This window comes from Purpureocillium lilacinum (assembly GCF_023168085.1).
Source record: "Purpureocillium lilacinum CBS 284.36 DNA, scaffold_2, whole genome shotgun sequence".
In the NCBI taxonomy this organism is placed as follows: Eukaryota; Fungi; Ascomycota; class Sordariomycetes; order Hypocreales; family Ophiocordycipitaceae; genus Purpureocillium; species Purpureocillium lilacinum.
In genome coordinates this window covers 3354700-3372697 of record NW_027072112.1, presented here as the reverse complement: position 1 = coordinate 3372697, position 17998 = coordinate 3354700, and the positions used below count along the sequence as shown (strand labels likewise).

The following is a 17998-nucleotide window of genomic DNA, read 5'->3' as shown; positions in this document are numbered from 1 at the left end:
AAGACCAGCCAGCACCAAGAGGCATGCAAGTCTCTCTGCAGCCCCGCCGCACGCACGCACACACGCACGCACTCTCGCCTCCTCCTTCCCTGGTCGCCCCCGGCCGAGGCTTGGCCAACCCACACCACAGCCATCCGCGTCGCGCCCTCAACAAAATCGGCGCCGGACATACCCGCACCCCCAGATGACGCCGGGCAAGGGAAAAAAGCAATCGACGCGCGGACCGAGACTCCAGCAAGCCCAGGAACTTGTGGCACAGCATGTAGAATCCCAGTCGATGGCCCGGTTGATGGATCCCCCCCTCGGGTGACCCCGTTGCCCCGTCCTCCGGACTTGGGTCCAGGACCTCTTCTCGTGTTCACAAGATTGCTGGACGGGGCTCCAAGTCGTCGCCCGGCCGGCGCTTCTCCTCCGGCCCTGACGCTCCGTAAAATCTTAGCATCGGTCCCGTTGACCCCAGTCCACACCGGTTCGGCTCCGGCGCCGAGTCCAATGGTCGAGGGCGACTCCGGCATAGCAGCCGCTCCACGTGTCAAGCTAGCCGTTGTTCGCTCGGCTTGCCAGGCATTCACTTACACGACACTTACACGTCGCTTGTGATTATATGTGCATCCCGTCGAGCCAAAAACATCAAATGCTCCCACGTGTTTGAGCTATAGGAAACTAGCTATCAACAGACAATGCATAATGCATACAGCCACGGGCGCCTCTATAGCAGCTCCTCGGAGCTGTCAACCACATCCTAGTCATGTACACTCCGTTCCAATGCCTCCTCCTGCCGCCCGGGCAAACATCGCACCATATGCTCAAGCGTTCCACTCGCCACCGAGCCAGCGGTTCAGGAAGTCGAGCGACGCCTCGGGCTGGTCCATGGGCGTCATGTGGCCGGCGCCGTAGATCTGCATGAACGTGAGGTTCTGCGCCGTCTTGACGTTACCGTAGTCCTTGCCAGATCCGACCTTCAGGCCCTTGGTCTCGGCTGCGGCAAAGTCCTTGTGTCCCTTCCACTCGAGCGCGTTGGTCCAGGCACGGTTGCCCAGCCAGTTGCAGATGAAGTCGGCATCACCGGCGTAGATGAGGACGGGAATCTGCTCGAGAAGCTTGGGCACGACGCGGAAGTAGGGCTTCATCCAGTCACCCTGCATCAGGAAGTTGCGGTTGATATCAAAGTTGCAGCTGTCGTAGCTGCTGACCTCGACGCCGAGAGCGTCGATGACCTCGGGCTTGTTGAGCCACTCCGAGATCCAGCCCAGAGCCGAGTAGCAGAGGTTGCTGTCGTCCTCGCAGGGCTTGCGGACGTCGTAGACGTTCTGGCCGGTGCGCTGGTACGGGCCCATGATGGCGCTGTTGCAGTAGATGCTGGCGGGAACGCACGTCCAGACGCTCTCAGAGTCGTAGCAGGACTTGATCAGGGACTGGCAGCGGGGGAGAGCATTGTCCATGGAGCGGCAGCCGTCCTCACCAACCACAGCGGGGTAGCCGCCCTCTCCGCAAGCCATCGGGCGGTAGTGCTCGTACTGAGTGTAGCCATCGGTCAGGCCGTTGCCGACTAGGATGCTCTTGAGGTTGATGTTGCGGTCCTTGTGCGACAGGATCTCGGAAGAAAAGACGGGCACATAGTGTCCGCCGTACGACTCGCCGGCGATGTGGAAGTCCTGCTTGGCATACTCGGGAAATTGGTGGAAGAAGAGGGTGAGCAGGGCATACACGTCCTTGCCGGCAGCGACGGTGTCGCTGACCGAGCCGCCACCGTACGAGTAGCCGACATTGACGGGCTGGTCCAGGAAGATGACGGAGGCGTTGGCGTTCCACGAGTAGGGGTTGTTGACGATCTCAAGCTTCTTGTTAATGGAAGCAGGGCCAAGCTCGAGGAACAGGCCAGTCAGGGAGGAGCAGCCGGGGCCGCCGTTGAGCCAAAGCACCACGGGGTCGTTGGCGGGGTCGTTGCGCGACTCGAAGAACCCTTGGCGGTCATATCAGCATGCGTGTCCAGTAAAAGACGTCGCATCAACTCACAGTAGAACAAGTGCTTGTCCTTGTCGTTGTCATCGAGATAGCCGCTGTACTGCTTCACCTTGTCGACGCCCAACTTGGCAGGGTCGACCTTCTTGGCGCGCAGGCTGAAGTTGTCGAGCTTGCCGCCAACCTTACGGTGGCGCTGGCCGTCCTCACCCTCCACCCAGAGGGCCTGAACATCGGCACCGTGCACGACGTGATCCCACTTGCTGTCGGCGATGCGCGAGTGCTTCTTGGGCTTGTGGGCCGCCACCTGCTTCTTGAAGGCATCCACGGCGTCAGGGGCCAGCAGGGCAATTTCGTCCCAGATGGCCTTGGTCTCGGACGTAATCTCGCCAAAGGCCTCCTTGAGGGGCTTGGCCCACGAGTCGAAGTCGAGGTTGAAGTTGAAGTCTTTCAGGTCGACGAGGGGCTTGGACGAGCCGGCACCGCCGAGGACCTTTTGGTCCTGGAAGCCGAGCGCGGTGGAGGCCGCGCCCAGGGCGAGGGCGGATGTGGTCAGCCGCATGATGGCGCGCAGTCGTGCTGCTGGCGGTGTTTGGATGCGGCGGATGGGTTGATGCGAGGGCGGTGATGAGAGGAGATGAAGGACAGCGGGTTGTTGATGATGGGAGAGGAGAAGGCGTCGGTCAGCCGAGGAGAGGAGTAGGCGGCGGGATGACGAGGCACCGGAACCGACGTAATAGCGGTCATCGCCCACGCTGAGACGCGGAGCTGCCGCACAGCAACATCGGCGCTAACGGGATTTGAGTTAGCACCTGCCTGATTGCGACTGTCCCCGTTAACTCTGTAAGTGTTCGAATACGCGGTTATCTGTTAGTGGCTCCGGTCAATCGCCCGAGCGACACAGTCAGGCGGATCCTGTACCCGGCCGCACCCCGGTCTCGCTGATGGCCCTGGCTGCAAGGCACATACCAACCATGCCAACCTTGAGAGCTGCTTGGGGAGCTTCTGGCAGGGGAAACCAACCCCGTGACACGTCACGCATGGATTCGCGCCCGAAGCGGCAAGATGCATTCGGTACCTTACGGCGTCAAACGGTTCTTGGTATTATGTACGACGTGCGAAATGTACGAGTCATGTACAGTGCACAATGCCCGCGAGCCTGGGCGACAATATAGCACAGGAGACGAGATGCACGATTGCTCCTTGAGAAGTCGGGAATCAAGTATCCTTAGCGGACAACGCTAGTGTATCGCCGGAGACTCGTTCCCGTGGCACGCCGTGTCGCATGACCACTGACCGACCTGGACCAGACGTTCAGACAACCTGGAATGTCTCAGTCCCACCACAGCCTCATCTGGGCTCCCGAGAGGGCACGTGGCCAAGCTGCCAGCTTGCTTCCACAGCCCTGCGCAAATCAGCTTAATCTGCAGTTCGTAGCACAAGATGTGTATGTTCATCTATTTCCGCTGTAATTGCCCAGGCTTCAGCAAACCCTGTCTACGCCCCCGCGCTCGGCGCAGCCTCTCCGGCCGCCGCCTTCTCCTTGGCCTTCTCCGCCTTCTTCTGCGCAATCTGCTGCTCCTTGAGCAGCTTCTTCAGCTGGTTCTTGGTCAGCTTGCCGTCGGCAGCGCCTCCGACGGCGGCACCATCTGCGTTGGCCTCGCCTGGCTTGGTTACAGGCACCACGAGATCTGCCCGCGGAACTTTGGGGTTGCCCTTCCACTCCAACGGTCGCGTCGCCATGAACTCATCCACCACCGCGTCCGTGACCTTGCCTCGTCTCTCCTGGAAAGACAAGACATACTTTTGCAGGTGCTCGGTGCACATGGCTTTCAGCTACTCAATGTGTCAGCTTCCACATCCATATAGACATGCCTGGCAGAGTTTGCATACCTCGCCCGTCAGCAGCTTGCCGCTGTTGTAGTCCTCCTTAATCTTCTTCAGCTCCGCATCGTCCTCCAGGAAGAATTGGAGGTACTGGTAGGACACGTCCACTTCGGCATTGCCGCCCTTTTCGCGGTGCTCCTCCACGGTTTCGCGACCACCCGAGAAAGCGTACCTGCACGCGTTAGAATCCCGCATCGATCCATCGTATCCAATAAGACATAGACTTACTTGTTAATCTTGTTCTTGATCTGCTTGGCCGAGTCGCTAAGGAAAATGGCCGACGTGTCGTCGCTGGCCGACATCTTTGATCCCGGTCCCTGGAGGGCGTCCAGGAATCGCATGTGAATCAGCGACGGCTTCGCATAGTGCAGCCCGGCAGCGCAGTCTCTCGTCAGGCGGAAGTACGGGTCCTGGTCGATGGCGCACGGGATCAGACACGGGATCGCGGCCGTCTTCGACTCGTCGTTGCCGAATATGTGGGGGAAAGATGACGCAAAGGACGTCGCGCCCTGGATGCTGGCGAAGTGAATCTTGCCAATGTTGGAGCTGCCGTCGAACCCGAAGATGGCCCTGACGGTGTTGTACGTGACTCGCTTGGAGAAGCGAACAATGTTCTTGTAGAACGCGCCGCCAACGAACTGGAAGTCGGAGAAGATGAATGTCTTCTTGGGGTCAAACCCGATGGCGATGATGTCCTTGGCGTTGGTCCGGCAGTAACCCATGACCTCGTCCACAGTTCTCTTCTCTGAGAACAGAAACTTTTCATCTACGAGACATTAGCATCCCAGCCCACTCATTGCAGAAGCAATGCACGAACCGTCCGTCAACATGATAATCAGCGGCACGTCCAGAACGTCTTGCAACCACCTGGTCTTCAGTTAGCGGCGTCTCGTAGACTTCATTCAAGGCTCGTACTTGACAAAGTCAAAGACTTGAGTGTGGCCAATGTGCATGCTGTCACTACTCGGGCCTCGGCCGGTATACAGGTAGAAAGGCTCGTTCTGCAGCGCTGTCAGGCACCAAGCCCACTGCTACTGTTGCGATATTCAACCCACCTTCTCATAGCGGTCCAGGATAAGTGAGAGGTCCCTGTGGCTAAAGACAATCTGTCGGCGCATGAACCGGTGAGGCTTGTGGCCCGTCACCCGCTCGAAGCGCTCCAGCAGCGCATCGTCAATCAGGTTCGTGCCAAAGTCCTCAACAAGCTTGCGGTAGTCGATGGCCTTGACCTTGCCGTCCTCGCCCACCTCTCCCGACACCGACCAGGGGTTGATGTCCTGCTTGGAGGACGTCGCTGGCGGGGACGTGGCATCATGCCCCGCGGCGGGGGCGGCGTCTGCGGGAGGGGCAGAGGCCATGGCGACAGGTAGATGCCGGTTCTTGGGGGTTCAGAAGTCTCGCTGGTTCCGAATTGAGGCTGTGGCGAGCGTCAAAGGCTACGGCTGGGAAGGTTTGCCGCCCTGGTGTGAGTGACTGTGAGCGGTGACTGTGTCGTGTGGTGACTCAAAATGACTGGGCTGGAAGTGGAAGGCGGGGCAGCGAAAGATTTCATCGCTGGGCGGTTGGAGGATGGCGGGGTCACAAAAGGGCCCGTCCACCGCAGCCCGCTCTGACGACACTCTACCTACCTACCTCCCAGAAACACTAGAACACGACCCTTCCAGCCGTCTTCCCTCACTTGCTCTTTTCGTCTTTTACAGCAAGCAGTTCCGTATTTGATTTCGACACGACAAAAACTTGCATGCGACGACGACAACGACGATCCCACTTTAGCATACGACCCGCCCGCCACCATGTCCCGCCAAATCAACCAACCCTCCAACCAGATCAGGCTTACAAATGTGTCGCTCGTGCGCCTGAAGAAGGGCAAGAAGCGCTTCGAGATCGCCTGCTACAAGAACAAGGTCCTGGAGTGGCGCTCCGGCATCGAGACGGACCTCGACAACGTCCTGCAGATCCCCAACGTCTTCCTCAACGTCTCCAAGGGCCAGACGGCGCCCAAGGAAGACATCGAGAAGGCGTTTGGCAAGGGCAAGTCGACCGACGATGTCGTGCTCGAGATTTTGAAAAAGGGCGAGTTGCAGGTCGGAGATAAAGAACGCGCGGCGCAGTTGGAGCGTGTGCACAATGAGGTCATCGGGATAGTGGCGAGTAAGCTCGTCGATCCGCGGACGAAACGCGTCTACACCTTTGGCATGATCGAAAAGGCTCTGGACATGTTGAGCTCTCAGGCGCACACCACCCCGGACAGCAAGAGCAACACGGCGAGCGGCACGGGGACGCCCGTCACGGGAGAGGACAGCGAGGCGAAGCCGCGAGCCAAGGAGCACAGCTGGACTGGAGTCGTCACAACCAAGAGCGCCAAGAGCCAGGCTCTCGACGCCATGAAGGCCCTCATCGCTTACCAGCCCATCCCGGTTGCTCGCGCAAGGATGCGGCTGCGAGTGTCCTGCGCGACTGGCGTTCTCAAGCAGGCCGTCAAGGCCAAGAGCGCAGCTTCCAAAGAAGAGGACGGAGAGCAGAAAGCGCCGGGGACTGTCAAGGACAAGATCCTCGGATACGTTGAGCAGATCGAGACCCAGGATGTCATGGGTTCGGAGTGGGAGGTAGTGGGCTTCGTGGAGCCAGGCGCATTCAAGCCTCTGTCAGACTTTATTGCGAACGAGACCAAGGGACAGGGCCGAGTGGAGGTTTTGGATATGGCAGTCACACATGAAGACTAGAAAGCTCAATGAAGACTTTGATACCCGCCACGACATGGGGCGACTGGCCGAGAAGGATTCGTGGGGACGGCGCGTGACGAAACAACCCGACTAAGAAGTCCCATGCTGCTGGCCAAATCCCTCCAGGTTCCAAGTGCAATCCTGCCGGGCTAGCCGCATACTTTGTTTGAAGTGATTTTTGATTCATGACTCTGATTTAGAGTACAGCCCTAGCTGCATTTATGCAGGAAAAAGCAATCCTCTCAAAATGCTCAGAAAGATGGAGAAACCAGCCGTCACGCCTATCCACCCGATACCGTAACCATCATATCCTTTAACCACCCTTCTTCTTGGAGACACCGACGGTCCGGCCACGGCGACCAGTGGTCTTGGTGTGCTGGCCGCGGACGCGGAGGCCCCAGTAGTGGCGGAGACCACGGTGAGCGCGGATCTTCTTGAGGCGCTCGAGGTCGTCACGCAGCTTGGAGTCGACGCCGTTGGCGAGGATCTGGGAGTCCTTGCCGTCGACAATGTCGCGCTGTCGGTTGAGGAACCACGTGGGGATCTTGTACTGCGTGGGGTTCTGGATGATGGTGACGATTCGCTCGAGCTCTTCGGTGGTGAGCTCACCGGCACTGCAGACAGAATCTTGTTTAGCTTCCTGCTCTCATTGTTCCCGGGGAAATCTCGTCTCGAGAAAAAGTGCTGGCGTACCGCTTGTTCAGGTCGACATCGGCCTTCTTGCAGACCAGGTTGGAGTATCGGCGACCGACACCCTTGATCTTGGTCAAGGCGTACATAACCTTCTGCTTGCCATCGACGTTGGTGTTCAGAAGACGCAAGATCTATTTCCCAATGGGTCAGCCCGCGCTCTCCAATGAATTCTTGTTCGCCCGTATCGTGATGATGGTCGTCGCCGGTCGGCCGCCGTCTCGCGGACGGCCACCTCGTGCGCGCAAACGCTCGACGCTGGAATCGACGGCACCGCCGTGGCAGGGCGAGGGGGAAAGACTTACGAACTGGAAGTTCGTCTTCTCTCCCGAAACGAGCGACATGCTGGGCAACTGTAACGGTCGTTGCCGGTGCTCGTGATTGTCGGATAGGGATTCGGGTTGAAGGGAAGAGAGGCGGAGATTTCGTAGACCACTCGCTAAACGTCGTGGATTTTTTGCCCTGTGGGGGCACAAGTAGGGCAAGCGATGGTGCGTGCCGCTAATTGGTCAGGTCACGTGCTTTCTGCTCGGTGGGCGAAGATGGTGCGTATGGTGCGCTGCTCGCTAAATTCGGCTCGGCTAGACATTTTCCCGACTAGTTTACTTGGGCAGGGACCGCAGCGACTGCTGTCCACAGGAGGCGTCTCCCCTTGAGAGAAACACATCACTGCATGCAGTGGCCATAAGCTGTTTGGCGAGCCTGTCTTGCTTCAATGACACACGGTGGGCAGCATTGTCGTTGGCTCCATCTCATGTGCGCGATTCGCATTTATTTGCATGTGAATCTCACGGACTCTCCATGAGGCCCTCCTCGACAGTGCTCCTAGCTCTCCGAGTGGAAAGCGGCGTGTGGCAATGATGCAGACCCGGAAGCCAAGCATTCCTATCAAGTGAAACGTATCATTTGCGTCTTTTGCCATTGCTCGGTCAGCCACATTCGGAGGCTGATCTTGAGCCGGATACCAGCGCTTCGGCGCAGGTACAAGACAAGAACAATCACCAGACAACGCTTTTTGAGTACGGAACCTTCAGTGACTTCACAAATGGGGGTCTTCGTAATTTATCTGTTGTTACATGCCCCGTAATGAAATCACTTGCTATCCCTCATGATAGCCATCAGCCCCCGCCTAGAACAAGACCCTGTATTCTGGGACCTGGAACGTCGTGACGGAGGAGAGGCCTGGTGACAGTCCTTTTGCCGCCACACTTCAACAAGGCGATCCCATGCCCACTCGCTCAAGACATAGCAAAATCAAAATCCAGTTTCCAGACGCAGGATATGCAGCCCGACGTCAATGTTGCTCCCTCGCTGCCTCGCATGGTGTAAAAAAGGCTTGGCCCTCGCCGCACTTCAGAAGATATTGATCTTATCATCCTGTTCGAGTCAGGCCTGCTCTTGTGGCTCAGGAGGCCACGGGCGATGCGCTTACATCCCGGGGCAGTGTGAGGCTGCCGGAAAGGAGGCGTGAGAGGCCAGACCGGTCCATCTCGATACTCATTGGGGCGTTCGCTCTGTTGGGAGTGTGCGAGACCTGCACATCCTTGAGACCCCGAACTTCCAACAATTCGTCGAGTCCGAGCAAGTCCGAGGCCCGAACGGTACGGTAAGACGCCGAGAAGAAGCCTCTCATAAGCTGCGCGCGGGGGCTAACGAACGAGTAAGTCGATTTGGAGATGCTCAAGTTGAGAGTCTCTAGGCGCGGGCACTTGGCCAGCATCTTGAAGGCCTTGGCACAGTCATCCCCACACCAGTGAACGATAATGTGGCGGACATGTGCGAAAAACATTTTGTTTCGCTGGAGGTGGGCGAGGAGTTCGCAGGAGCATCTGAAGCGGAACGTGTGCTTGCGGAAGAAGATGCGACAGAATTCGTGATTCAGCGATGCTCCCAGCAAAGTCGGCAAGGCCTTCATCTGTTTGGTCTGAAACGAGATATTGTGCCGGTCGAACGTAGGGCATTCACAGCTCGACTTTTCGGCGGGAATGATGCCCGTGGTGCGAAAAACGTTCGAGATCATGAGATCGAGAATCTTATCCCGGATCTCCACGGGCAGCTTTCTGAAGGGAAAAACCCCCTCGGGGGGACGCCTATCTGCGTGAAGTGTCAGGAGATCGGCCAGCCACTCTGTGCTGGAGCCAGGCACTAGAAGGCCGATTGATGAGGACAAACCAGCTATCTCGAGAATTTCGGTGCACATCTCGATGATTTCGACACAGGTCTTGATCTCGGAGGGCTGTTTCTTGATGATTCCGGCACATTTGGAGATGGTGTTGGCGAGTGCAGCCCGACGATGGGCGCTAAGGCGGACCATGCGACCCAGCTCTGTCGCGTCGATGCTGCCGGCCTTGTACAAGTCCAAGCTGTTGAGCAGGAGCTGGATGTTCTTGGACAGACCGAAGCGTGTGTGAACCGCCTTGGAGCGCAAGGCGTACCACGTGGTCGAGGTCATGATGCCGAACAGTATCGTGAAGTCGCTTTGTGGTGTTGAGGGCTGAATGGCGGGGGCACCAGAAAGTTTCGCCGAGTTTGCTTGCAGAAGCTTGTAGTCCCGATGGAACTCGTTGACCAAGTCACAGGGACGGGTATTTCGAGTCGAGCTATGCCTTGATGCAACGCAAGATACGAGCCTGGCGGTTGTGAAGTTGTCGATGTGGGTTGGAAGACGCGCGTTCTCGGGTGTGCGACGTGCAGGTTTGCAAGAGAAGGGTTGGAGGATTCATGTTCGTTTGTAGTACGGAAGCGAGCGCTCCAGGTTTGCATGTAGCGGTGCGGCCTGCGTCTTGGGCTCCTCGGGTGCGGGCAGGTGCCAGCGGCCAGGGAGCTTGCACTGACAGCTGGCAGGTGGCAGCTCAGGTGCCTGGCGGGGGGCCTCAGTGCAGGTCCGCGCTGCCGGCGGTGGAAAGAACAATAAGGAAGGGACGAATGGACGGGCGGAACCACTATAGCCATTGTGCACTGCCAGCACAGTCTGCCAGTACAGTACTCCTAGGTAGGCCAGGACACGCTCCGGCTCGCGTTTGCGATTGTTCCTGTCACGCGTGATTGATGAGGCAGTCTATCACGACGAGCTTCACATTACACATAATGGGCGCCATTGTGGGTAACGGGCAGAGAGGTTATGTTTCCGTCACGCACGCGTAACTCACACGTTACCAGATTCACGAAGTAGCAATGTAGATACGAAGAAATGATCATTAAGTTGTCAATTCGAGATGCCGAAATCTATCGACAAAACGCCCGCTCCCAATGTAGCCGCCCTACCAGCCCGTGTATAAACACGATGTATGTAGTAGTATGCCATGCAATGCCATGCCATGTCCGTGTGAACTCATGTAGTGTAAGAAGCCGGCGCCATATACATTTATCCAGGCCTGCCAGGCCTAGCCAAATCGCGTTCCGTCGTACGTATCATATCATACAGTGTATGCGGTGCACCAATAAATGTTCGCTGCCTCGGCGGTGCGGCCGGCGGCAGTTGCGCACGCGGCATCGCCACAGCAGTCTTCTCTGCCGGCGATGCGGTGCGGTGTCTCCCTCTGTTGAGGATGGATGAATCTAGGCCCGAGGTCGATTGCCTCTCCCAGGCGCCGGGGCCAATCGGAGGCGAAGATGTTAATCTGCATGCAACCGTGGGTGGTTGGGAAGAGGCGTCGCGGCGGCATGATTGCCGGCAGCGGATCGTGGTGTCCGGCGGCCGGTGGCCGGTGGCTTCACCACTCGTCGCCAGATCCGCGGCGGGCTTGCATCCATGTGTCGCGGCAGCGGGCGCCGACGACTTTGTGAGTGGCCACCACAATCTTCAGGGCTGCGAGCCTCCGTGGTGGCGTGTTGGTGGGGTGGTCGGGCGGTGGTGGGTGGGTGCCGTTCCAGTGGTAACGTGTGCTGGGGGACTGGCTCGCGGCCTCACTGTCGGGCCGAGTCGCTGCTGCTCGGCGTGTCCGCGATGGAGAGGGCCGAAGTGTGGCTGCTGAGATTGAAGTCGCCCCTGTCGAGATCGACGCTGCCGGGCCGCGTGCAGCACGGGCTGACACCGCAGAAGCTCATCCGCTCAATCTGGCTCGGGTCGCTGGCGCCAAAGGTCATGGTGAAATGGCTGAGCATCTCCTGGTGCTTGAGGTTTTGCAGCGTCAGCGGCCGCTGGCTGGGGTGCACCGGCTTGTTGCGGCGGCCGCGCGACTTCTTGGGCTCCTTCTCCTTGCTCTTGTTGCGGTCGGAATTGCGGTCGCGCGAGCCAAAGGAGAAGACTTTGGAGAGGGTCGAGGTGGTCGTGGTGGTCTTGTGCAGCGACGACGTGTCGCTCGTGGCCGTCGTCGTCGTGACTGTTGTTGCGTTGCTGTCCGCCTGGGACACGGAATCCGACGAGTCGGACTTGTGCAGGGCACGACGGACGCGGTCTCGGATCGCCATTGTGCGTGTGTTTGTCGTATTGCTGCCAACGACACCGGCGATTTGACGATATTATATAGAGGGCAACAATCTGCTCTTCCGCAACTGTGCCTTGGTCTGTTGTTGCTGTTGCTGAGTGTTGGGGGCGACGAGGATATCGTGGGCTCGTCGGGATCAGACAATGGCCAGGCGGAAGGGGTCGGAGGGCGAGTGATATAAGCCGGAAACACGAAACTCGAGATTCGAGCAAGGCAGTCTTCACTGGGAGGGGCAGATCTGGCCGGTTTTAAAAAGGAGCAGCAGGAACGGGTGGCCGGGGGCCCCATGGATGGGTGCATGGGACTCTTGGGAGCGCGCATTGCCCCTTCGAGAGCCCGTCACGGAACGCTCGTCTATCTCGCGCTCGCAGCGCCGTATTAGTGGCGACCCTTCTTCGGTCCATTTCGCGCAGGCTGGTTGCGCGGGTGGAGGCGCCTTGTGGAGGGAGTGTGGAGGAGTCCCAGCATCCCACGAGTTGCAGTCGACGCTGGCATGGAGCCCCCCGGCGCCGTTTGCAGTGGAGGCCCGCAGACTCCGTCAGTGATGGAAGGGCCCCGGCCGGCCGGCGCGCAGCAGCAGCAGGCAGTGGACGTTGTGGGCGCTGGGGCAGGCAGAATGGCAGGCCACCTCAGTGGACAGATGGAGGGTGCCCGCCCGGTGGTGCAGTGGGGGCAACGGGGGTGCACGTTCGGGGCTCCAGACTCGCGGAGAGGGGCGTGGCGCCTCCACCCCACGCCCCCCAGGCGCCTCAAACCGCCGAGCCCGCGCCTCGCCTTCTCGCTGTTCGTGCTGCTCGTGGGCCGTGCTGGCTGACTTGACACCCCGAGCCTCGCCCGCCGGCGGCCAAGAGTCCGCCCAGCGCGCCGCCATCCAACAAATGCGCTGGGCTGCCACCGCACTCACCTAGGTCGGCGAGGAAGGTTCCATTTAGCAGGGCTCCCTCCGACTGAGGTGCCTCTCCCTGCCTGCCTGCCTACCTCGCCATATTTTGCCGCTGCCAAGTTAAGCTCCCGGCCAGTTTCGTCTGGGCTGTCTGCACCAACCCGACCCCAGCCGGGGATCCCGCACCCTTCGATTTTCTGACGCCTCCCACCCGCCATTTCCCCATGCCGCATTACGATCAAGTCAGCCGCGCTAGATGGAACGTTTGCTCAAAGCAACCTGCGCGCCGCAGGTGTCGAGCAAGGATGCCCCCCCGGGCGCTTTCTTGGCTGATGAAAGACGCGATGACCAGCGCCCTTCCGATTTGGTGCTGCTCCGCCTGCCTCCCGCTAGAGGCGCGGCGGGCGCGCGAAGCAACACGAGCAGTGAAGGAACAAACGAACGCAGGCAGGACGCCCGGGGTTTCCCACTCGCATTTCTCAGGATGTCTGTCGCTGTAGCCTGGTTGCATGTCTCGCCCGCGGTGCGGAAATAGCTTCGACGTCTCCAGAAAAATCCTTCACGCGTGGCGAAGGGCAGCCAATCCCCCGTTGCACAATGCCACCCTCTCTGCCCGCGATGGCTGAGACCAGCAGGCCAGCCACCTGCCAGCGGAACAGGCACCCGTTTTCTGGAACGGCCATCTGGACGCCGGCGGTTGCAGTGGAATGGCCGGGTGCCGTCGGTGGCCCGCCACCGCCTGCAGACAGGACGGACTCGGCGCCCGCTGATCTTCGTCGTGCCAGGGGCGCTGGCAACGGCGCAACACCACCACCATTACCTTTTGGCTTTGGCGCTGTCGCATACTCGTACATTGCAAGGGCAAACCAGCTGGTATTCCGGCGTCCACGCCCCTCGAGGCGCAATGGCCAGCGCAGCCCGCGAATCTTTGGAATCGAACGCAGTGGCCGTCTGTACCTGGCGCAGGGAACGCTTCGGGGCCTGCCCCATGCCTCACGTGTCGTGCATCCTCCAGGCTGACACGTCTCACGCAGCAGATGCGGAGGCCGTTGCACAGCATGAGCCGCTCAAAATGGGTGGATGGGGAGGGATGGGGTGGGTGGCACACGAGTCGCTCGTCGTGCAGCACGGAGTCCGCGAGCTGTCGCTGGCCCTGCCCAACCAAGATCACTGATGATCCAGCCCAGCCAAGCCAGTCCAGCTCAGATCCAGATCCTGGCGCCGCTGCCGGTCCGGGTTCAATCAGTGTGCGACAGTACGTACCTGTACTGCACCGGATGTGCAGAAGGGTGCTAGCGCGAGTCGGTGCAGGGGACATCCTGAGGCACTTTTTTCGGCGACTCCAGCAGCGCCCAACGACGTCACTGGCCTCCCCAATCCGCCCGAAAACGACCCCCGTAACCAGCAGTCGCCTTGGCTGCTCGCCCAAGGAAGCAGAACCTAAGCAGGGCGAGGCCATGATGTGATGGCCTGCCTCCGTGGAAGCTTTCTCCACCATTCCATTCACGATGACGAGTGCCGGCTCGAAAGGTTATGATGTGCCGGTCGGCCACTCACGATGCCAACGTGCGCTGCGCCGGAGCACTCAATGGGCCGGCTGCCTCGCCCTCTGGCAACCCTCTGGCAACAAGATTTCCTAGTCGCGCGCGCTCCGAGGCGATCAGGTCTGCATCTGCATGGTCCAGATCCAGATTTGGCTCGCCCACGGGCCGCTCGGTGAGCCTGGGTCAGGTGTTGGTGATGCAATGCAAGCCCGCGGACGTCAGGTAACTCAAGTTGATGCCAGCCTACGAATCCAGCAGGTATTACGAAGTAGTTACGGCGCAGCGCCGTACGGATGCGCTCCCTTGTTGGCGGGACGCTCGGCCGTTTCCCACGGCCGCCATGCCGTGTTGCCGCAATGCCGTGACGTGACAATGCCAGGGATGATGGGGGCCCCGTTTATCCATTCAAGGCTCCACGGGGATATCGTGACCGGAGGGTTCAGCGTGGAGAACATGAGGCTCCTGATGACGCTCTCTCTCTATTGTGGCAGTGGGTAACAGTGGAGCATCCATGACGAAGCATGTCATGGACGACCGCCGCGGCGTTTATCGCGCTCCAAAGCAGCAGCCTGTACAGGCCTGCACGGGCAAATGTTGCGTGACTGCCTAGTAGCCGGTTTTGTGACGGATTTCGCAACATCTGCGTCTCGAGATTGACGGAGCGAGTCGGCAACTAGGAAATACAGTGACGTGTGAAGGGACGGCCTGGCCATGATCAAGCCGTTCAGGCGCTGCGCTGCACTCGTCTCGGCTTGCACGGCCCGATTTCCTTGAGAAGGGGTGTATGAATAACGGCAAGAGATCATACCACTGCGGCTGGCTCAGATCGCGGGCGCATATCCGTTTCGTCCCCGGCTTGCTGAAGTCGACCGATAGATAAGATGCCGTGATGTACGGAGTGTACGCCCATCTCCGCCGATGTCGGGACGGGACGGTCGCGATGCACGTCGAACAAAGTCACACAACGTCCTTTGACAGAGAGTGTGGAAGTTGCTTTTCAGCGCAGAGCAATCCAGGCGAACTTATCCCAAGGTCGTCTTGCCCGACGCACGACGTTGAAGACGTGGGCGAAAGTTGGGTCCAGGGTAGGTCGCCTGAAATGGCAAGTCGGCGTTGTGGCGGCGACAGGGAGCTGAGCCGCAGCAACCCTCCTCTTGCCGGTGGCTCAGCCTGGCAAGCCTGGCACCTGGAACCGCCATGCAAACCAAGGCAGGTCCCGGCTTGACTAATGCATGCGCCACAGTCCTATTGGAGGCAGCGACGTGACCTCAGGTCGTGATCACAGCACGTCAATGGGCATCAGCTGCAGCTCGTCAGGTCGCGTGGCTCCCCGTAACCTCACTCAACGATGGCTTTCATCTCGCCGACGCCGTGACGCCTTGGCCCAAATCTCATATCGCGACGTCCCCATAGTCCGAGCTTCACCCCAACGCCCTCATCTATTGCAGCATGCCTTGTAGTCTGTTTAGTCGGCCGCTGAACACACGAGACCGGACGTCCGTCTCCAGAAGTGCCTGACTCGCACGGGCCAGAGCAAGGTGTTGGTCGCGGCAGAGCACCTCCTCTCACCAGCGACTCTCCTCAGACCGGGATCACCGCCCAGCATGAGCTCACCTCCCCGTGCCGAAGCCTCCGACGGGCAGGACGGGCGGCCGCTGCTCGCGCAGTGGGACGTCGACGAGGCCCTGCGGCGCTCCATGGAACGTGGCGGCAACGGCAATGACGAGCGCTCGCCTCTCCTCAGCAGCAATGCGTCGAGCGTGGGCCGACCCGGCAACGGCGCCGCGGCGGCCAAGGCCGTCGACGAGACGCAGACGACCAAGAGCATGTGGTACATGACCATGCTGACCATCAGCATAGGCGGCCTGCAAATAGCATGGTCCGTCGAGCTGTCCAACGGGTCGCCCTATCTGCTGTCTCTTGGCCTCAGCAAGTCCCTCATGGCCCTCGTCTGGATCGCCGGCCCGATGACGGGCGCCCTGGTGGTGCCGTACGTCGGCGTGCTGAGCGACCACAGCAGGCGCCCCTGGGGCAAGCGGCGGCCGTACATGGTTGGCGGCACCATAGCCACGATACTCGGGCTGCTGTTTCTGGCGTGGACGAGCGAGATTGTGGGAGGCATCTTGAGCGTCTTTGGCGCCGACCCCGCCTCGGAAGGGGTCAAGGCCGTCATCATCATCGCCGCCGTCGTCGGCATCTACGTCTTGGATATTGCCATAAACACCGTGCAGGCCGCGATCAGGGCCTTCATGGTCGATTGCGCCCCGGCCCACCAGCAGGAGCTCGCCAACGCCATGGCTAGCCGTCTCACCGGCGTGGGCAACATTGTTGGGTTTATCGCCGGGTACATCGACCTGCCGGCGCACCTCTGGTTCTTGGGCGACACGCAGTTTAAGATTCTTTGCGCCATCGCCTGCATTGCACTGGGGGTTACGATTACGCTGAGCACCCTGACGATTCACGAGAGAGACCCGCGGGCGGACGGCTCTCCTGCCAAGAGAGCCCCCGGCTTCCTGCCCTTTTTTCTCACCATCTTCAAGTCCATCAAGCGGCTGCCACCACAGACTATGCGAGTGTGCCAGGTACAGTTTTGTGCCTGGGTCGGATTCTTCCCGCTTCTGTTCTACACGTCGTCTTACATTGGCGACATTTATATACAGCCATATCTCGAGGAAAATCCCCACATGACGCCAGAGGAACTCGACAAGCTTTACGAAAAGGCGACACGAGTTGGAACCTTTGCTCTTCTTATCAACGCGATTGTCAGCCTGTGCACGAATGTCTTCCTGCCGTTCTTTATTGCGCCGACCTTTGACAGCCAGCCTGTCAGCGCAATGACTGCCCCAGGGCATGGCGCGGGGACGACGGCGGCGGCAGATATCGACGGTCGGCGCCACTGGCTGGAATACCTCCGAATCCCAGGCTTCACACTCAAGCGCGCATGGCTCGGCTCGCTGGCGCTCTTCGCGGGGGCCATGTTTTGCACTCTCTTCGTCCGCTCAGTTCAAGGCGCCACGGCTCTCATCGGCTTGGCCGGCGTAACATGGGCCATGGCCCTTTGGGCGCCATGGGCAATCATCAGCGCAGAGATAAGTCGGCAGAACGCCATCAATAGGGCAAAGAAGCTTCAAGATATGGCTTCTCAAATCGATGTACCGAGCCCAAGCCCCTCGTCTTCTAATGGCGAGTCAAACCACGGGGCAGGCCGAGGTGCCCATGCGGATGAAGAAGACGAGGAAGAGACGGATCGCACCGGCGTGATTCTGGGGATCCACAACATGGCCATTGCTGTGCCTCAGATCCTCGCGACGGTGGGATCCAGTATCATCTTCAAGTTCTTGCAGAAACCGCGCGGGACGCCTGGTGACCACAGCATGGCCGTGGTCATGGCGCTCGGTGGGGGGTTTGTGCTGCTCTCCTGCTTCTTCGCCGCCAGCGTGAGGGACCGCCCTCCCGAGTTGCCAGAGGAGGTTGTCGTTGAGGAACAACTTGAGGCACCAGGCAGCGCGGCCCCGGGCCACTAGAGGCTATGCCGAAGCGAGACCACCCGACAGTGGTGTAACGACCTCTGAGATTCAAGGGCACCCGTAAGCACACTCGAGGTGGGATGGCGCGGCTCGAAGACGTCTTGTATACTGGGCGTTTACACTGGGCTGGACATTGTGCTACAACGTATGTCATGCATGAGGCCGGCGTCTTCACAGCTGCTGGCAAGGGCATCTGGATGTTGCATGACGTTTTTTTTTGGATTTGAGGGACCGGAGCGTGCTACACTAGAACTGCTTTTGCCATATATATGTACAGCGTTGATGAATGGACAGGTACCTGATGGCACCAACTCGAGCAGTGGGCCATTCTCGCCGTGGACATGCCCGCTCTGTG

General features: G+C 59.6%; 7 protein-coding genes across 7 annotated transcripts; 2 read left to right on the top strand and 5 right to left on the bottom strand.

Moving 5' to 3' along the window:
- Positions 1 to 806: 806 nt before the first annotated feature.
- PLICBS_002788 (uncharacterized protein) lies at positions 807 to 2524 on the bottom strand (the record flags this gene model as incomplete). The annotated part of the gene is made up of 2 exons (XM_018322496.2): positions 807 to 1963; positions 2017 to 2524. The coding sequence occupies 2 exons, from the start codon at positions 2522 to 2524 to the stop codon at positions 807 to 809; spliced, it is 1665 nt and encodes a 554-aa protein (XP_018179976.2).
- Positions 2525 to 3459: 935 nt separating this feature from the next.
- Positions 3460 to 5207, bottom strand: PLICBS_002787 (uncharacterized protein; the record flags this gene model as incomplete). Its single annotated transcript, XM_018322495.2, has 6 exons — positions 3460 to 3798; positions 3856 to 4021; positions 4078 to 4615; positions 4667 to 4716; positions 4765 to 4850; positions 4905 to 5207. The coding sequence occupies 6 exons, from the start codon at positions 5205 to 5207 to the stop codon at positions 3460 to 3462; spliced, it is 1482 nt and encodes a 493-aa protein (XP_018179975.1).
- Positions 5208 to 5642: 435 nt separating this feature from the next.
- PLICBS_002786 (uncharacterized protein) lies at positions 5643 to 6572 on the top strand (the record flags this gene model as incomplete). Its single annotated transcript, XM_018322494.2, has 1 exon — positions 5643 to 6572. One exon carries the CDS (start codon positions 5643 to 5645, stop codon positions 6570 to 6572), a length of 930 nt encoding a protein of 309 aa, XP_018179974.2.
- A 313-nt stretch (positions 6573 to 6885) lies between these two features.
- On the bottom strand, positions 6886 to 7606 carry PLICBS_002785 (40S ribosomal protein uS13; the record flags this gene model as incomplete). Its single annotated transcript, XM_018322493.2, has 3 exons — positions 6886 to 7186; positions 7266 to 7396; positions 7568 to 7606. 3 exons carry the CDS (start codon positions 7604 to 7606, stop codon positions 6886 to 6888), a joined length of 471 nt encoding a protein of 156 aa, XP_018179973.1.
- A 1009-nt stretch (positions 7607 to 8615) lies between these two features.
- PLICBS_002784 (uncharacterized protein) lies at positions 8616 to 9714 on the bottom strand (the record flags this gene model as incomplete). The annotated part of the gene is made up of 3 exons (XM_065600084.1): positions 8616 to 8639; positions 8695 to 9356; positions 9435 to 9714. 3 exons carry the CDS (start codon positions 9712 to 9714, stop codon positions 8616 to 8618), a joined length of 966 nt encoding a protein of 321 aa, XP_065456156.1.
- Positions 9715 to 11168: 1454 nt separating this feature from the next.
- Positions 11169 to 11672, bottom strand: PLICBS_002783 (uncharacterized protein; the record flags this gene model as incomplete). The annotated part of the gene is made up of 1 exon (XM_018322491.1): positions 11169 to 11672. One exon carries the CDS (start codon positions 11670 to 11672, stop codon positions 11169 to 11171), a length of 504 nt encoding a protein of 167 aa, XP_018179971.1.
- Positions 11673 to 15720: 4048 nt separating this feature from the next.
- PLICBS_002782 (uncharacterized protein) lies at positions 15721 to 17640 on the top strand (the record flags this gene model as incomplete). Its single annotated transcript, XM_018322489.2, has 1 exon — positions 15721 to 17640. One exon carries the CDS (start codon positions 15721 to 15723, stop codon positions 17638 to 17640), a length of 1920 nt encoding a protein of 639 aa, XP_018179969.2.
- Positions 17641 to 17998: the final 358 nt, after the last annotated feature.